Below are 16,446 nucleotides of genomic sequence, written 5' to 3'. Positions count from 1 at the left end.
TCAGCAGTATCATACTTTTTCTTTAAGACTTCATACCACACAGACCCTTAACATTTAATCAACTGGATTTTGGTGGTCAATATTCGAACAAAATTAATCCAAAAACTGCTAGTGAACATAATCATGGAAACAGATAATGTAAAACAGCTACAATAGATGCTTATCTAAGCCAAACTGTAAGAGTATACTCAAATGAGACAAATCTCTCCAGAAAAAAATAAAAAATAAAAACTGAAAAAGAGAGAACTCCAACGGTTTCTAAAATGTATAACATAAATGAATTGAAAAAATCCATATAACTCATTCAGTTCATCCCTCCATCATCCAGTGTGTTTGATGGTAATTTGAATTTCATGGTCACCACAATCTGGGATACCTGTAATGCAACATTTAACCTTCACAAACATTCAATGTAATGTAATGTGTAAGAAAACCAAAAAGTAAAATGAAAAATAAGCAATATCATATCTGTTTTTTAAGACTTCATGCCACCATACAGATTCATTACTCTTATTATAGGATTTTGGTGGTCAATAGTAAAACAAACTTATTCTAAAAACTGTAAGTGAATATAATGCTAAAAACAAATAATAAAGAAAAACAAAAACATGCCAAAAATGTACTGAGTATATTCTTAGATTTTCTTCAAATGAGAGTTGAGACATTTAGCTACGATTTCTACTATTTCTAAAAAAAAAAAAGTCATAAGGTTATTTTTTAAATCTTTTCGCTCATAATTATCACAGAGAAACAAATAAAAATAGAAAGGTGAACTTCACTGGTTTCTATAATGTATAATATAAATGAATCAGATAAATCTATATTAACTCATTCAGCTCATCCTTTCATCATTCACAACTGTTTGTTGGTGGCAGCATATTTCCAGGTCTCCACAATCTGGGATAGCTGCAGATTTTCAGGGAAACTTTCCTCCATGTGACGAGGCACCTCCACTTCTTTTTGGTCCATGTGAGCAACCAGAGTTTCTTTCACACTGGGTAAAAAAAAATGTAATTACTAATGTTATTTGCAGTCCTAACAAATATTTCACATGCAAGTTTATATATCAAAACTGTATGGAATTGCTGGTTGCAACTGAATGAAGCACAAGTTTGTCAAGAGTTTCCTCATGACACAACTAGGGGAGAGCATGATTGCATTAATAAAGAAAAACTTTGAAGCTATTCAACTGGTTCACCTCCAGGATGGATTGTAGTCATCAGTGGCCCGCAGTCGGCCCAGTCTCAACAAGACGAACTCGTGCATCTCAAGGAACCATTGGTCCATGTTTCCCATGGACATGAAGCCTTTCAGCTCATTCTTGTTTTCTTCTGTCAGTGGCTGCTGGTACTCAGCTGGATACCCAGAAAAGGGCTCCTTTTCATAGAAACAGATTCAGGTATTTATATGGATACCCAGATTACACTTAAATATTTTGTGATCATACATAGTAAAAGGAAGGATGCTGATAGCTCAAATCCCTCGGCGACAGAGCCTTCTCCCGTACTGCACCCCGACTCTGGAACTCTCTCCCCCCATCTGTCCGCGACTCACCCTCACTCCCCACATTCAAGTCCCGGTTAAAAACATACCTCTTCTCCCAAGCCTACGACCTCCCCTACCCATAGCCGGTCTCTCCATCACCTCGCTCATTAATGTGTCACTGTGTACTGTCTCTCCCTCGTCTCCCCCTGTTTGTCTCTACCCTGTTTCTCTATGTCTTTGTAAGCGTCTTTGGGTCACTGAGAAGCGCTATATAAATTAAATGAATTATTATTATTATTATAACTTTTGTGTTTTCCATCCGGTGCTCTAATTTTCCATTTAACCAGCATGTTAAAGCAGAAGTAAGTGATATTTTTGTGTTAATATAAGTCTTAAATAGTTATATCTTCCAACAGCAATCACTTACATAGAGTGTTTGGACCGAAACACGGGTCTGTCAGTCCCTCTGCTCTGCTCGGAGCCGAGGAGAAAACTTCTTGTATACTTCCTTGTATCCTACAAGTTTTATCCAATGAGGAGAGAGAACGGCATGAAGGGCTGTATGTGTACAGCCCGGTGCAGCCAATGGATGTGCGTGAATGTGGTGACGTAGGGACGAATAGATCCATGATGAGGGCGGGGGCTGCTAACTCCATCGGCAGACAAGACGTTATGGTGCGTTCAGGGCAGCCCGTAACTCGTGTTTTTCCGACCTGTGAAGTCGTACGAGTTCAATCTGGTACGAGTTCATGGGTTGGAAGTTACGAGTGGCCGTTATAGTGACTTTCACAGGTAAAACAGGTCGGAAAAACACAAGTGGGTTGCCTGGAACGCTACAAAGTCGTAAGTCGTGACTTGAAGCTGTAATTTACGGTTTCAAAAGCCTGCCTGGAACGCAGCATTAGGGAAAACGACCGGATCGCTTACTTCTGCTTTAACAATGGTACAAAGCAACTTACCTTCTTAAGATGCAGCATGTTTTCAGATTTGAGGGAGGAGAGCAGCTGCCACAGTGAAACACAGTGTCCAAGGGTACATCTGCCCAGAGTCTGAAGAAACAACAGCAGAGTAAAGAGTCTGTTCTCGACAGTCTAAGAGCAAACAGCATGATAGATTAAAAAACAAACTAATTTACTTACACCAACTCTTTTTGTCATCAGTTTTATAGGCTGATGAAATTTGTTTTTGTGAAGCTTTATTTTGTATCTTGTCTTATCTTAGCCCTAATTATGGTGGTCATTTTAGCTGTGTTTAGACAGGGATGACAAAGCTACTTGTCTTCAACAGTCATTTATTAGTTCTTGAAGTCAAGATACTGTCATGTTTCAGTGAGTCAGTTTACACTGATATTAAATAACTGTCCGTCAGTTTAATTTCTTATTTATTCAGCCATGTTTAGAAAGACACAACAGAAAAAGAGGCTACAGAGACACTGACCTGCAATATCTTATTATCGATGTGATGGGCCATCTTTAGCACATCCTCAAGGTAGGGGGCCAGTTTCATTGTGGGCTCACCACCAGTCACTAAGAGGAAACCCAGGAGCAGCTCCACGATCCTGAATGCCTCACACACCTCACTGTAGGACTCCAGCCCTCTGGACACAGCGTTTCGGGTCAGAGGGGACAGAGGCACCTGAAGGAGAAATAAAGTGGGATTGAATCCTTAAGCAATAATTTAGCAATAACTACAAACACAATTCGACACAATATAATGTACAGCAGGCACGTGCACACATAGGGCCCAAAGGGTGCTTGAGCCCCTGCCCTTTTTGCCTCGTATTAAAAAGTGCCCTTTTTAAAAAAAAATTGTATTATTATTATTTTTCAATAAATGCATTCCTGTTGTGCATGAGGATGTAAACAACCGCGCTGTAAAAATGCCACGGTTATCTACCGTACGCTTTTCCTTGTAATACACACGGTATTGTGTATGTACGTTGGTGTGTGTGTTGTCCGCTGCTGCTCCGCTCTGTCTCTCACTGAGGGGCGGGGGGGCGGGGCTGCCCCGCGGTGCGCGCTCCCTCACATGCACGTCCAGAGAGAGAGAGAGAGAGAAGTAGAAGCATCGATAACTCTGTGTGCCGCACATAGATGAGACGTGACAGTGGAGCGACTTGTGTCGAATCTTGTGAGTTATAAATCCACCAACATCACTTCCTTGTCGGTTCTGACAAGTCGCCGTCCACTTATTCAACGAGCTTAATAAGAGTCATATTTAAGAAAAGAGCCCATTTGTGTTTGTTTAGCTCAGTGCTTGTTAAGAGTTAAGCCCCGCCCCCTCCTCTGTCTAACATCACCTGAATGTAGTGAACAACAACAGCAACAGGAGGAATCACTCACTCAGCTTGATTTCACTGACTATTTGAATTTGTTTCCAGATAGGCCTATTGAGTTACTGGTAATTGTGACTTTGCTGTTGTAAATATTGCTGCTGTTCTGAAATATGCACAGTAGCAGTCACAGTAGTCATTTCTTGGTTGTGTGTGTGTAGCTTGTAGGCTTAGCCTACTTCTATTTTGCACTTGCACTTTTTTTTTCTGCAAGCCATGTTAATGTGCACCCAATAGGCTACCATATTAGCCTTAGCCTACCAGTTCAGAAGTCATGACTGAAATTGGTCCAGCGTGTTGACTGCAGTCCTGAAGGCGTGCAGGCTTTCTCTACCGACTAAATAGTAACTGTAATTTATTTTTATTTATTAATTTTTATATTAAGGCCCGAAAAAAATTGTACATACTGCCCTTTTCTGATGTTGAGCCCCTGCCCTTCTATAGTTATGTGCACATCCCTGATGTACAGTATGTGTAAACACTGGATGTACATGTTCACGTCATCTAACTGTATAGGTAGAATTCAGTGAATGTATAAATGTCTATATGCAGATATATTACTTATAAGATGAATACCTGCCATTTAACAACATGTTTTGTAAAATTATTGTTAATATCTGAGTAAAAGCTTTTGTTTTACTGAAACTGATAAGAAGAACATGACTCGTGACATTTTCGATAGAGAAAAAAAATTGTTACCTGTTGATGAAAATGTTATTTTATCTGTTTTGAATATATTTCCTGAAGTGTATATGTAATATGGTGTGTTTGCATGAAAAAAAGAAGATTTCTCCTAAATCCCTCACATGTGTACACTATAGTCAAAAGCACAAACACAATTCTGTGGCTTATTATGTAAAAATTGGTAATTCCCTAAGAATACAGGATGCAGCCATTCACCTGTTGCACTTTTCCTTTCACAGCTTTGAAAATGGTTTCATTGTCTCTCTCTTGCGTCTTGACCAGAGTAGGAATTCCCTAAAATGAAGAACACTAAGTTAAGTAAACACAGAAATAAGATTGTAAAACAAGTTAGATAACACAGAACTGCAAATCATGACAAGTTTCAAGTGTTGTCAACAATTTGCTTAGTAAAGTGTTTTACTTTTTTGTTAACCACCAAAATGAATTCCATTTAGGACAGTACATAATGACAGACCAGAACCAACATGTTTGTCTCTATTCACCCAGATATAATACATCTGATCTTGTCTGGCTGTGTGGACTCACTGTGCAGGTGATGAGGGGTTTTCCCTGCAGGAAGCGTGTGAGGATCTGCTGCTGGATCCTGGGCAGGTCATACTGTGATATTGTCTCATGGCCACGCTCCAAGCTGTACTGACAGTTGGACAAAACCAGAGGAAGCAGGTCCTTCTCCACCTCATAACGGATCACGTGCTGCTCTGCCAACTCCGCCACACTGACCTTGTAGCTGCTGCAGTAATAGATGTTAGATCATAACATTTTATTACATATAATGCCCTAAAGATAGAGAAAGGTGGGGGTCAGATGACACAAACACAACATAAATTGGCAACTTAAATTAATTTTAAGGCACTCCTCCCCTGCTCTTTGGGAAGGAAGATAAATACAGCATCAAGTGTTACCAGAGATACAGTTCTATGCAGATACTTGTATGTTATGTACCTGTTGTCCTCTCTGGTGTGACTGTCCACAGCGTACACCAGCTCATTTTGTAGTGCTACCAGGTAGCTGACCAGCCCTGTGGCGCACAGGCCTGGACCCTGCCGTCGGGGCAGGAGGTACTGCAGGTCACTGTCCAGGTCCAGATCATTGCAAACCTCATCTGGAATTTTTATCTCACCTGTGGGTTGGAACAGATGGATAAATGCAACAATCATGCAACAATGAATCAGTATGTCAGGTAAGATCGCTTATATGACAACAAACAATCATACATTACATTACTCTGGTTAGAAATTCATTATCAAGACAAAATTACAGTAAAAAAAAGGAAGAGGACAAGAAGATAAGGTGAGTGCAGTCACTGTGACCACCTCCATCTATCAACATTGATGCAGACAATGTGCTTTACTGTACTTACTGCTGGTAACAGAGACTCTGAGCAGATTCCATGTTTTCAAGAAGATGTCGATACGTTTCTCAAACCATGACCTCATTTCTGGAACAAGAACAAATGTTTAGGATGTCAGCATGACAAAAAACTGAATTAGAAAGAAAAATATTTCAGTGTGTAAAATGTCAGTCACTGTCTGTGCCATAATCTATGCCTCTGGTTCTTTGGAAGATCAGTAAAATATTTTTCTGGCCCTACTCATCAGTTAAGAGTCAGTCCTTTAGATTTTAGACGCGTCGGCACGATGCGAACAACCAGAGCATCCATTTGAAATTGAGAGAAGCTCAACTTTCTGTCCGACAGCAGCGTCACCGCCGAAGCAGTGGCCAATTGCAGACTGGGATTCTCACAGTGAGAGAAATTAAGAGAGACTAAATGGACACATCTGCAGCGCAGTTTCAAGTCCCGCCCCTTTGACCGCCTTCTGCAGGCGCCTGCTAGCAAGTAACACGATGCCCGTGACCAGATCATGCGATCATGATGCTTTTGGTGTGAACGCATAGTTAGGTGTACTTGAGGAGTACTGAGTAGAACTCAGAAATGCAATTTTGCACTTCCTTTTCTGCTGATATGTGCTCTAACACGAGAAAAATGCCACAGGAACATGTGAAAAGCACAAAAAACATGATTTTCCTGGGAGGGGGTCTTTAAACCAAGAGTGGGTGGTCCTGTGATTGGTTTCTAGTGAAACCAAAGTCACATGGCCACACCCCCGAGACTTGAGTCACATGACCACACCCCCGAAACTGGAGGGAGGTCCTGTGACTAGGAGTCACATGTCTCCAGGTGTGTATGGGGTTTAAACTTCCTGGGGAGAGCTCCCAAGACAGCATTGTAGGTGGCAGATAGATTGTGTCTTAGGCCCCCACCTCTGTTTAAAGAAGGTTTCTCTAAGTGGACATAGATGGATTCCTTCACCCCCCTCTCAAACCATCTGTCCTCCCTGTCTAAAACAAGGACATTGGAGTCCTCTCCCCAGGAAGTTTAAACCCCATACACACCTGGAGACATGTGACTCTTAGTCACATGACCCCCCTCCAGTTTCGAGGGTGTGGTCATGTGACTCGAGTCTCGGGGGTGTGGCCATGTGACTTTGGTTTCACTAGAAACCAATCATAGGACCACCCACTCTGGGTTTAAATACCTGGGTTTCTGGCATAAGTCTCAGAACTGAAGAAGCCTCTTGGATGAGGGGTGAAACGTCTTCAAGCAAGAAAAGAAGTCCAGTTGCTTTTTACTACAACTCCACAAGAATAAGATGACCTGGATGACTGAGAACCTTCACGGACATAGTTAGGTGTATGAACTGCACAGCTCTACCTGTTTGCATCTCGATGAACTCTTGGATGGAGCCCACGATCTGGTCAGACGCGTTCTGGAACTTTCTCACTAATCGTTTTTGCAGGATTACGATGTCCGGGAGGAATTTAATCTGTCGAAATTCTCTCTCCTGGAAAAGAAAAACTCAAATTAAAGAGATGATAGCCATGTCATAGCCTAAAACATCTAATTAAATGCTAAGTGCCGCACTGCTGGACAGATTTGTGAATTCAGAGCCATTTAGTCTTAAAACTTCACATCTCACTCGCTCGCTCACCTTCTGCAGGAACTTCCAGAGCAGAGGCAGCTCCTCCTTTTGGTCATTATGCTCCACAGTGTGGGTGAGGCTGAGCAGTGAGAGCCTCTCTCTGCAGCTCCACACTGCTGAGCTGTGAACCTGAGAGTCCTGTGGCAGCGACGTGAGGAAGGTACAATCATCACCAAAGGTTGTTCTCATGATGAAGTTGGAAGATACATGAGAGTGGGTCCTGATGCTGTCCTTTCCTTCTTTTAGGAGCTGATCAAGATCCTGCACACAAAACATAGGGAGTGGTGGTAGAAACCTTTAATACCATTTATAAATATTATAATAGAACAAAGGGAATGGCGTGCTCGACTCTTGTGTAAAGATAAAACTGGGTGCCGGCTCAAAAATCGAAACAATGAAAAAAAACTGAAATGGCAGCACTCACAAATTAGTCTTGAAACATTTATTAAACACACATTTATTAAACGCACAGCAGTGCCACTGCTGTGCGTTTAATAAATGTTTCAAGACTAATTTGTGAGTGCTGCCATTTCAGTTTTTTTTCATTGTAAATATTATAATAGCCCATTCTCGAAGGGAAAAATACATGCAATAGCGTATTACCTTCAACTGAGGTGTCATAATTTCTGTAGCCATAGTAGTCTCCCATAGGTTTCTGGATGCTTTTGTTGTTAGGTTGGGATCAATACCAGCTGGACGAAGAGAAGATATTTAATATATTTATATATATATATATATATACACACACACATATATACACACACATATATATATATATATATACACACACACACACACACATATATATATATATATATATATATATACACACACACATATATACACATATACACATACATACATATATATATATATACAGTACAGGCCAAAAGTTTGGACACACCTTCTCATTCAATGTGTTTCCTTTATTCTCACTGAAGGCACCAAAACTATGAATGAACACATGTGGAATTAACAAAAAAATGTGAAATAACTAAAAACATGCCTTTTCTTCTTTGTCTTCTCTTTCTTCTTTTCTTCTTCCTCTCCTTCTTCCTCCTCCTCTATCTCTGACCCCACCAATTCTAGTTTCTTCAAAGTAGCCACCCTTTGCTCTGATTACTGCTTTTTGCTCTTGGCATTGTCTTGATGAGCTTCAAGAGGTGAACCTGACCTGAAAATGGTTTTCACTTCACAGGTGTGCCTTGTCAGGGTTCATTAGTGGAATTTCAGTGAGAATCTACAGTGTAAATAGTCATAAAAATAAAGGAAATGCATTGAGTGTGTCCAAACTTTTGGCCTGTACTATATATATATATATGTACTGTACTATATATATATATATATATATATATATATATATATATATATATATATATATATATATATATTATGGCATGCCGTTCAGGAAATAAATATTTGAATATATTGAATGAACCTTGAATATATATATATAAAACTCTGAATATATTGAACGAAACTCTGAATATATTGAGTGAAACTCTGAATATATGGAATGAACCTTTGAATATATTGAACGAAACTCTGAATAAATTGAATGAACCTTGAATATATATATATATAAAACTCTGAATATATTGAACAAAACTCTGAATATATTGAGTGAAACTCTGAATATATGGAATGAACCTTTGAATATATTGAACGAAACTCTGAATATATTGAATGAACCTTGAATATATATATATATATATAAAACTCTGAATATATTGAACGAAACTCTGAATATATTGAGTGAAACTCTGAATATATGGAATGAACCTTTGAATATATTGAACGAAACTCTGAATATATTGAGTGAACCTTGATAAAACTCTGAATATATTGAATGAACCTTGAGTATATATATATGAAACTCTGAATATATTGAATGAACCTTGAGTGTATATATATATATATATATAAAACTCTGAATATATTGAGTGAAACTCTGAATATATTGAATGAAACTCTGAATATATTGAATGAAACTCTGAATATATTGATTGAACCTTGAATATATGGAATGAAACTTGACTGACGTCATCAAGGCACTTCCGTGATCTTGTTAAAGTGTAAGATGTGTAGGCTACGGTATGCTGCTGCAATAAGTGAGTGACAGTAGCCAGCTCGGAATCTCGTAGCAGCGCCTTGAGGCTCCCGTTGTGGGCGATGGTCGGGTCTTGGCGTTTTTACTCGGACGAATTCCTTTTTTTTTGCAGTCCTGACAACTGTTGCTGCTGCTGCTGCTGCTGCTGTCAGGGCCTGCACAGTTGAGCCCGAGAGGGACGTTATTTACGAGAGGAGGGGCCGTCACCACACCACGTTGTCACATTATACGAGTAGCAGATACGAGTCCAGCTCTGATTCTGAATATTTTGAATACACACTGAGCAGCGGAGAAAAGTAAATAGGTAAATAGTCGGGGTGAGGCGCTGGAACGTCGGGACTGCCACCGGCTGCAGGTGTTGTGTCGAAAAGAGGCTGCCTGCCGAAAAACAACTGCCCCCACAGTCTCTTTTCGGCACAACACCGGCTGTGGCCGAGCAGAGCTGGAGCCGAGTGGGGTGAAGCTGCAGTACCAGAGGCTGCAGTTTTCCCCGGCGCATCAAATAGACTGTGTGTCCTTTCTCTCACTGCTACCTAGACACACAAATAGCCAATGGTGAAATCTTTGCTTTAGCAATTTCACAAATAAAATAAAACTTTCAATTCAATAGTGGGTGTCAGTTTATGTAGCCTAATAGGCTAATGCCTTGATGACGTCAGTCAAGTTTCATTCAATATATTCAAGGTTCACTCAATATATTCGGAGTTTCACTCAATATATTCAGAGTTTTATATATATATATTCAAGGTTCATTCAATATATTCAGAGTTTCATATATATATATATTCAAGGTTCACTCAATATATTCAGAGTTTTATATATATATATATATTCAAGGTTCATTCAATATATTCAGAGTTTCGTTCAATATATTCAAAGGTTCATTCCATATATTCAGAGTTTCACTCAATATATTCAGAGTTTCGTTCAATATATTCAGAGTTTTATATATATATATATTCAAGGTTCATTCAATATATTCAAATATTAATTTCCTGAACGGCATGCCATAATATATATATATATATGTATATATACACATATATACACATATATATATATTATATTTTTTTTAAAGATTTTTTTTGCAGTGACAGACTGGTGGTGGGCTTACAGTGAGTGCCCTGCTGTAGGTCTTTTAGGGATCTGAGCATCAAGTGGACAGTTGTAATGGTGTCATCAACTCCTCTGCCCAGTGCCTGCGACAACTGATCCAGATCAGTCTCTATGTGTTGAGTGAGAAACAAGCGGACATCCTCCACACGAGGCTGGATGATGTTTTGGACAAACTAAAGGAGCAGAGGGAAGGGGAGGAAAAATAATGTAAGATTCAAAAACAGGAACACTCTAACTACTATAAGTTATATCATAAATAGAACAATATAGTATAATAAGTAGTAGTATAATACTAACATTTAAAAATATATATTTAGTATTAATGTTTTTCTGACTTAATGTCTTGGTTATAGTTATAGTGATTACTATCTGGATATAATTATTTGATATCTCAGCTGTCAACTCAAAAAAACTGTGGCAATTTTACTCAAATAAACTTTTAGTCAACTTCTGCTCACCTGGGACTTCTCTGAGGTTCCCAGTAACATGGCTAAATGTGTAACCAGTCTGACCAGAGTGAACGGAGTCAGAGACATGTTTTTGGTGTCCAGGGCGTCTGGGTTGTTTCTCCGCTCAGGGTCTCCCAGGATGTGTCCAGGCCTTGTTCGATCCCTAACACAACAGATAAACATCAGCCAGTAAACAGAGAGGGATTTTACATGTGACTAAAACCATTGTAATATGATCAGCTGGAGATGTGCTAGATATTTTTCTACTTAAATATTTAAATCCTGACCTTATTTTGCTCTTGGGTTTGGGGTGATCAGTGTTAATCTTGTCAAACTTTTTTCTTTTGTAAATCTTGGTCCTCTTTGCTCATGATCAACAATTTCACAAAATCCAACAAAACTGAAACTATGTCTCTGTGGTCTTGCTTTTTTTGCCACCAATAAAATAACTACTATCAATTCTGTTTTAACAAAAAATACACTAAAATCAGGAAGAAACATTCTGTTTTAAATTCTGTGTCCCTGTGGCATTAAAGAGAATTTACAAACATATCTGCTTCGTGGCCATTTACGACACTCACTGCTGCAACTGAATTGATGTAAATCCAGGCAAGGCTTGATGGTGCTCTCCTCCAACCTCCAGACCACATTCAAGACATTTGCCTTTCTCCATGGGCATTCCACACTGCAGAGAAACACAGCAGATCAGTTCATTGTAACTCAGAAGTTTGATTTCTAAGTTGTTACTGCTTCATGCCTGTGATGAAAAATTAAATGGAAATGTATAAATACACCTTACCTGATCAACAAAGCATGGATGATTGTTCAGACACACTGTGGAAAACAATGAACCATGAAAATAGCATTAATGATTACATAATAATTGAGAAAGCTTAACTTAAAGGGACAACGAGGAGTTTCTATTTGGTTATGAAAAAGTCTCACGTTAATTTGGATGAATTTACGCTACCCACACTTGTTAATGGGCCCATTTTCGATAAATATATCGTTTTGTCTCTATCGTTATTTTGCTATTATCAGTGGTGGCGGAAATGCTGGTTGAGCCGACCAGCGTTTCTTTACTTTCGGTTTCGTGGCGAGTCATGATAATAACGCAGCCGAATCGCCGTTTATGGTCGAAACTACGACGGTATGTGATCGTCTTCGGACCTCTGACTTTAATTCTTGATGAATGAAAACATAGTCCGTCTTGCGAGAATTATACGGTGCGTGCGGAGGCTCATAAATGTAGTGTGAAAACGCTTCGCTTTTCCAAAACTCCTCGTTGTCCCTTTAAAGTTTAGTAGATGGGTTTCCAAGATTTAACATTCAATACATCTGTAATGTCTGTTATAGGAAATAAAATCTGCAGAGAAAATGATGAAAATAATGTAGAATCCATAATATTAATACGGTACTTACCATACCAAGTGAGCTGCCAATGCCTTTGTTGTATGGCGGCTTGAGCAACAGCTAGCATGTCATCAGGCATTGTAGGTATAAAGGCCCTCTGTTGGGTTGAATCAAATGAAAATATTACATTTGGCATTAAGGTCTCACATAAATAATTAGGGCCACGGGCCATCGCACCGAGCACTGGTCACAGAGGATAAACAGACTGGTCACAGAGGATCAAAACAAAACAAAACAAAACAAAACACCATGAAAACCCCAAACCTCCCACCCCCACAAATATACGCACAGATACGCAATTACATACACACTCACGCACATACATAGACATACGAACAGACATACATACCCACACACACAAACATAGACACACCCACACACATACACTAGCTGTCGCTGAGGAGATATGGCTGGGCACCGAGGCCCGAGGTAAGGAAGAAGCCAACTTTGGGGGCCGCGCACACCGAGAGGAATCATGGTCCATGACTGCAGGGGCTCCACCACAGGGACTACCCCAGCCCAGGCAGACAGGAGGCTCCACACCAAGCTGTAGAGCTCTCTAGCTACCCGGGCCAGGGCTGTCCACGAGACAGCACCCCCATCGGTGGACCAGAAGCAACTCCCGATGTGGTTGGCCCCCGGTAGGAAACACTGGAAAATCGAGGGGCTAAAACAGTATAATAAGATAAAAGGTTTAAAAGCTAAAACTGAGGGAATAAAACAATAAAATGTATAAAACACACCATAAATAACGTGAAATATAGTAATTTTGTGCAGGGACTAAAACATTGAAATAAAACAGGATAAACTAAACTAAAAATTAATATAAAATAGAATAATAATAAAAAAACGTAAGAATAGGTATAGGTATACGTATATATTATACAAGGAACTTTGGTTTTGTACACCTGGAAGCATCAAATCATTTGTTGCATTCACCAGCCAAAGCCGAAGAGGTCTGACAGTCTAAAAAGGCAGATACAAGATATGGTTACCTGCATATTCTCAGGAAACAGACCAAGTTGCTTTAGTGGCATCAGCAGGTGGTGGTTTCCAGTGAGCAGCACAGCTGCCAGATGGATGGTCAGCTCGATGACAGCATTCTCCACAATAGTTTTTCCAGGGTGAATGGTCAGGTCTCCCAACCTGTTGTGAACCAACGCTGAGGCAAAATGCCTTACTTCACTTTGATGCAGAAATCTTGACCCCTGAATGAACTCTTCAAATTCCTGGCATCTCTACAGAGAAGATATAAGACAATGTTCACACACAAACACTGACTGATGGCTTAACAGATAGGAGAAGTTCAGGTTTGCAACATTTAACAGTCACGGTCATATTTATCATCATTCATACCTCAGGGGTTGGATGAAGACCTGTGTTGGCAGACCTGTACAGAGTTGTAACTTCTCGGAAAAGCGAGAGGATGATGAACACTGTTCGATTCTTTGGTGATGTGTTGCAATTCTAAATGAATTAAATATAGCCAAAAATTAAGAGGCAAGTAACTACATCATGCTATGCAGACCACATGATCCCATGATTATGACAGATCTCAGGTTCTGACAAAGGACAGAACAAAGTTCCTATATGTCCAATTTTATCCCCCTAAGTAGTTTAGGGCTTTTAAGGCTTTTTAAGGCTAGATTTAGATTTACAGAAAACAGTTTTTCAAAATACAAATACTTACAGAGTTAAGGGATATTATTGTAGCAACAAAGTAAAGTTAAATTTAAATACCTCACAGACTTCTTCTATTGGGTCAACTTTACCATCCACAACTGCTTTTGCAACTGCATCCCTCACTGCTTTGTATTCTTCACTGTATACAAGATACTGGTCCATCTGGCCTACATCTTCATTCTGCTCTCACCACGAATGTAGACAGAAGAGAATAATCAGTTGTCTACATCTCATGCCATGGTTTATTTCCATATTGTAGTCAATGCACAGTATAAAATGAACCAACTGGATCAAGTACCGTTGACTTAAAGATTTAATAATGGTGATGTTTACTTGTTGCATGATTTAAACATTTTACATGGCAGATTTTCTCATGAATGGTGATGTACCTGCTCATGGATCTCTGGGGGGAAAAGCCACCTGAACTCCGGTTGTGTCACCAGTGTCTGGACACGTTCAACACCATTGCGTTCGCTGAGCTTGCGAATCAGATAAACGCGGTACCAATCATTCTCACTGTCCTCACAGAGTTTGATTACCACCTTCAGGAAATCTTCTGCTCCACCTGGGACATTGTTGTCTGTAAGTTTATTAACCAACATATGTGTAGTTATTTTCATTGCTAACCAATAAAAACTGTCAGCAGTAATGAATTTACAGAATATCTTACCAGACAGACAGTCAGTGATGATACTGGTGGCCATCGTGAGGGACAGGCGCAATCGGGCGATGTGCTGTAGATACTCCATAGACATTGGTGTTGGAACGGATTTGACTTCATCCAAGAAGAACTGAAGGAACTGTGTCTCATTCCTGAAAAACTCTTCAGACCTGTTGTCTTCCTGAGGCATTTTCTCCCACATGGAGTCCTGCAAAAACCAGTTAACCATCAGTTAACTTTCACTTTAACTGACCTGTGTCAGCCATGAGCTGAAACTGAAACTGTCCCAAGTACTGCAGGGTATTTGACTATTAACTGTCTAAATAATGAGTGAAAGTAAAGCAATTATTGTAGAATTACAAGTACCCTGACATTGCCCAAAAAGCTCCACAATTGGACAATTTTGGCCATCCATCTTATATTGGTCAATTCCTACACTGTTGAACTTAACACAATAATACTGTTAAATTTCATATTTGTTTAATAAATGTTTTACCTCCAAGCAGTTGATGTACAGGGCATAAAGTTCTGCTTCATCATCCTCATCCACAAATCTGCTTTCTTCAACAGATGACAAATGCTGCTGCAAATATTCCTTGACTTCATCAAAGCTGAAACACAGTTGATGAAAGTTCATCATAAACTTGGTCCAATGCAGAAGAGCTTCATATGGTGAAGCAGATTAGATTAAAAAATCGCTCACTATAAATTCCTGCTGTACAATAAACCAGCAATGCTACGTCACAATGTCAATTTTCTCTGCTGAGAACATGTTGAATTCAACAGATGACAAATCTACCCACCTGAACTTCAGCAGCAACTTGAGGATCACAGATCGTACAACAGGATTGTTATCTGGAGACTCGTCAAAAGGTGACAGATCTTTGGTGTGAATCTGTTCATCATCTATTTGAAAAAATGATTTAGAGAAAATGTTAGTAACTATGAGAGGAGTGATTTATTACCATCTGAGATGTGCAATTGTCTGTATTTTGGAGCAATGCAACACTAACAGGCTGTGATGGAGAAAAAACACAGGAGTTTTCTGAAGAAAAGATCAGATTTTGACTGTAGTACATTTCAGTCAATACTAATTCATCAATCAATCAATATTTGAACATGTACCAGTTCTATTTTTATTTAAAAATGGTCAAAGCTCAAAAACTCCCAAATTCATTAGAGAACAAGGTGAAGAAAAGAAAGCAAAAACCATGGTTATCCTTCAGGGCAAGTACCTGTTTCAACCCTCATGTAAGACAGCAGATGGGCGATGACACCCGGGGCTGGTGGCATGTTGTCTTTGAAGCAAACAGTGGAGAGCATGTCTATGAAGAAACCATTGCAACTTCGCCTGAAATCGGCATTTTTCTTGAAAGAAGCCCTGCAAAATGAAAATAAATACAATGTAAAAGGTTATGACTTTTTATCTTTGTTTATTATCATTAGAGACTCTGTGACTTTCTTGCTTCACTTTGTATGTCACTGTGCATCCTCTGGGGGATACTATGTTT

The 16,446-nt window shown here is 39.5% G+C and overlaps 1 protein-coding gene across 1 annotated transcript in view; it reads right to left on the bottom strand.

Moving 5' to 3' along the window:
• Positions 1-1,194: 1,194 nt before the first annotated feature.
• The window catches only part of LOC310985309 (E3 ubiquitin-protein ligase rnf213-alpha-like), a gene marked incomplete at its 3' end in the record, with an annotated part of 64,581 nt that continues 49,329 nt past the window's right edge, over positions 1,195-16,446 (bottom strand). Inside the window, exons 35-56 of the mRNA XM_083970885.1 lie at positions 16,171-16,316; positions 15,739-15,841; positions 15,432-15,546; positions 14,945-15,143; positions 14,664-14,854; positions 13,948-14,058; positions 13,587-13,829; positions 12,601-12,688; positions 11,978-12,012; positions 11,760-11,863; positions 11,188-11,341; positions 10,728-10,902; positions 8,107-8,195; positions 7,513-7,764; positions 7,236-7,365; positions 5,883-5,960; positions 5,465-5,642; positions 5,048-5,252; positions 4,718-4,795; positions 2,923-3,120; positions 2,445-2,534; positions 1,195-1,377 (exon numbers count right to left, since the gene is read on the bottom strand). Of these exons, the coding sequence (XP_083827011.1) occupies positions 1,195-1,377; positions 2,445-2,534; positions 2,923-3,120; positions 4,718-4,795; positions 5,048-5,252; positions 5,465-5,642; positions 5,883-5,960; positions 7,236-7,365; positions 7,513-7,764; positions 8,107-8,195; positions 10,728-10,902; positions 11,188-11,341; positions 11,760-11,863; positions 11,978-12,012; positions 12,601-12,688; positions 13,587-13,829; positions 13,948-14,058; positions 14,664-14,854; positions 14,945-15,143; positions 15,432-15,546; positions 15,739-15,841; positions 16,171-16,316 (3,145 nt within the window). The remainder of the gene's footprint in view (positions 1,378-2,444; positions 2,535-2,922; positions 3,121-4,717; positions 4,796-5,047; positions 5,253-5,464; positions 5,643-5,882; positions 5,961-7,235; positions 7,366-7,512; positions 7,765-8,106; positions 8,196-10,727; positions 10,903-11,187; positions 11,342-11,759; positions 11,864-11,977; positions 12,013-12,600; positions 12,689-13,586; positions 13,830-13,947; positions 14,059-14,663; positions 14,855-14,944; positions 15,144-15,431; positions 15,547-15,738; positions 15,842-16,170; positions 16,317-16,446) is intronic.

The sequence above is a fragment of the Trachurus trachurus genome (genome assembly GCF_905171665.1).
Source record: "Trachurus trachurus genome assembly, chromosome: 4".
NCBI lineage: Eukaryota > Metazoa > Chordata > Actinopteri > Carangiformes > Carangidae > Trachurus > Trachurus trachurus.
The sequence above is the reverse complement of the archived record's forward strand: the minus strand, read 5'-3'. Positions and strand labels throughout refer to the sequence as shown.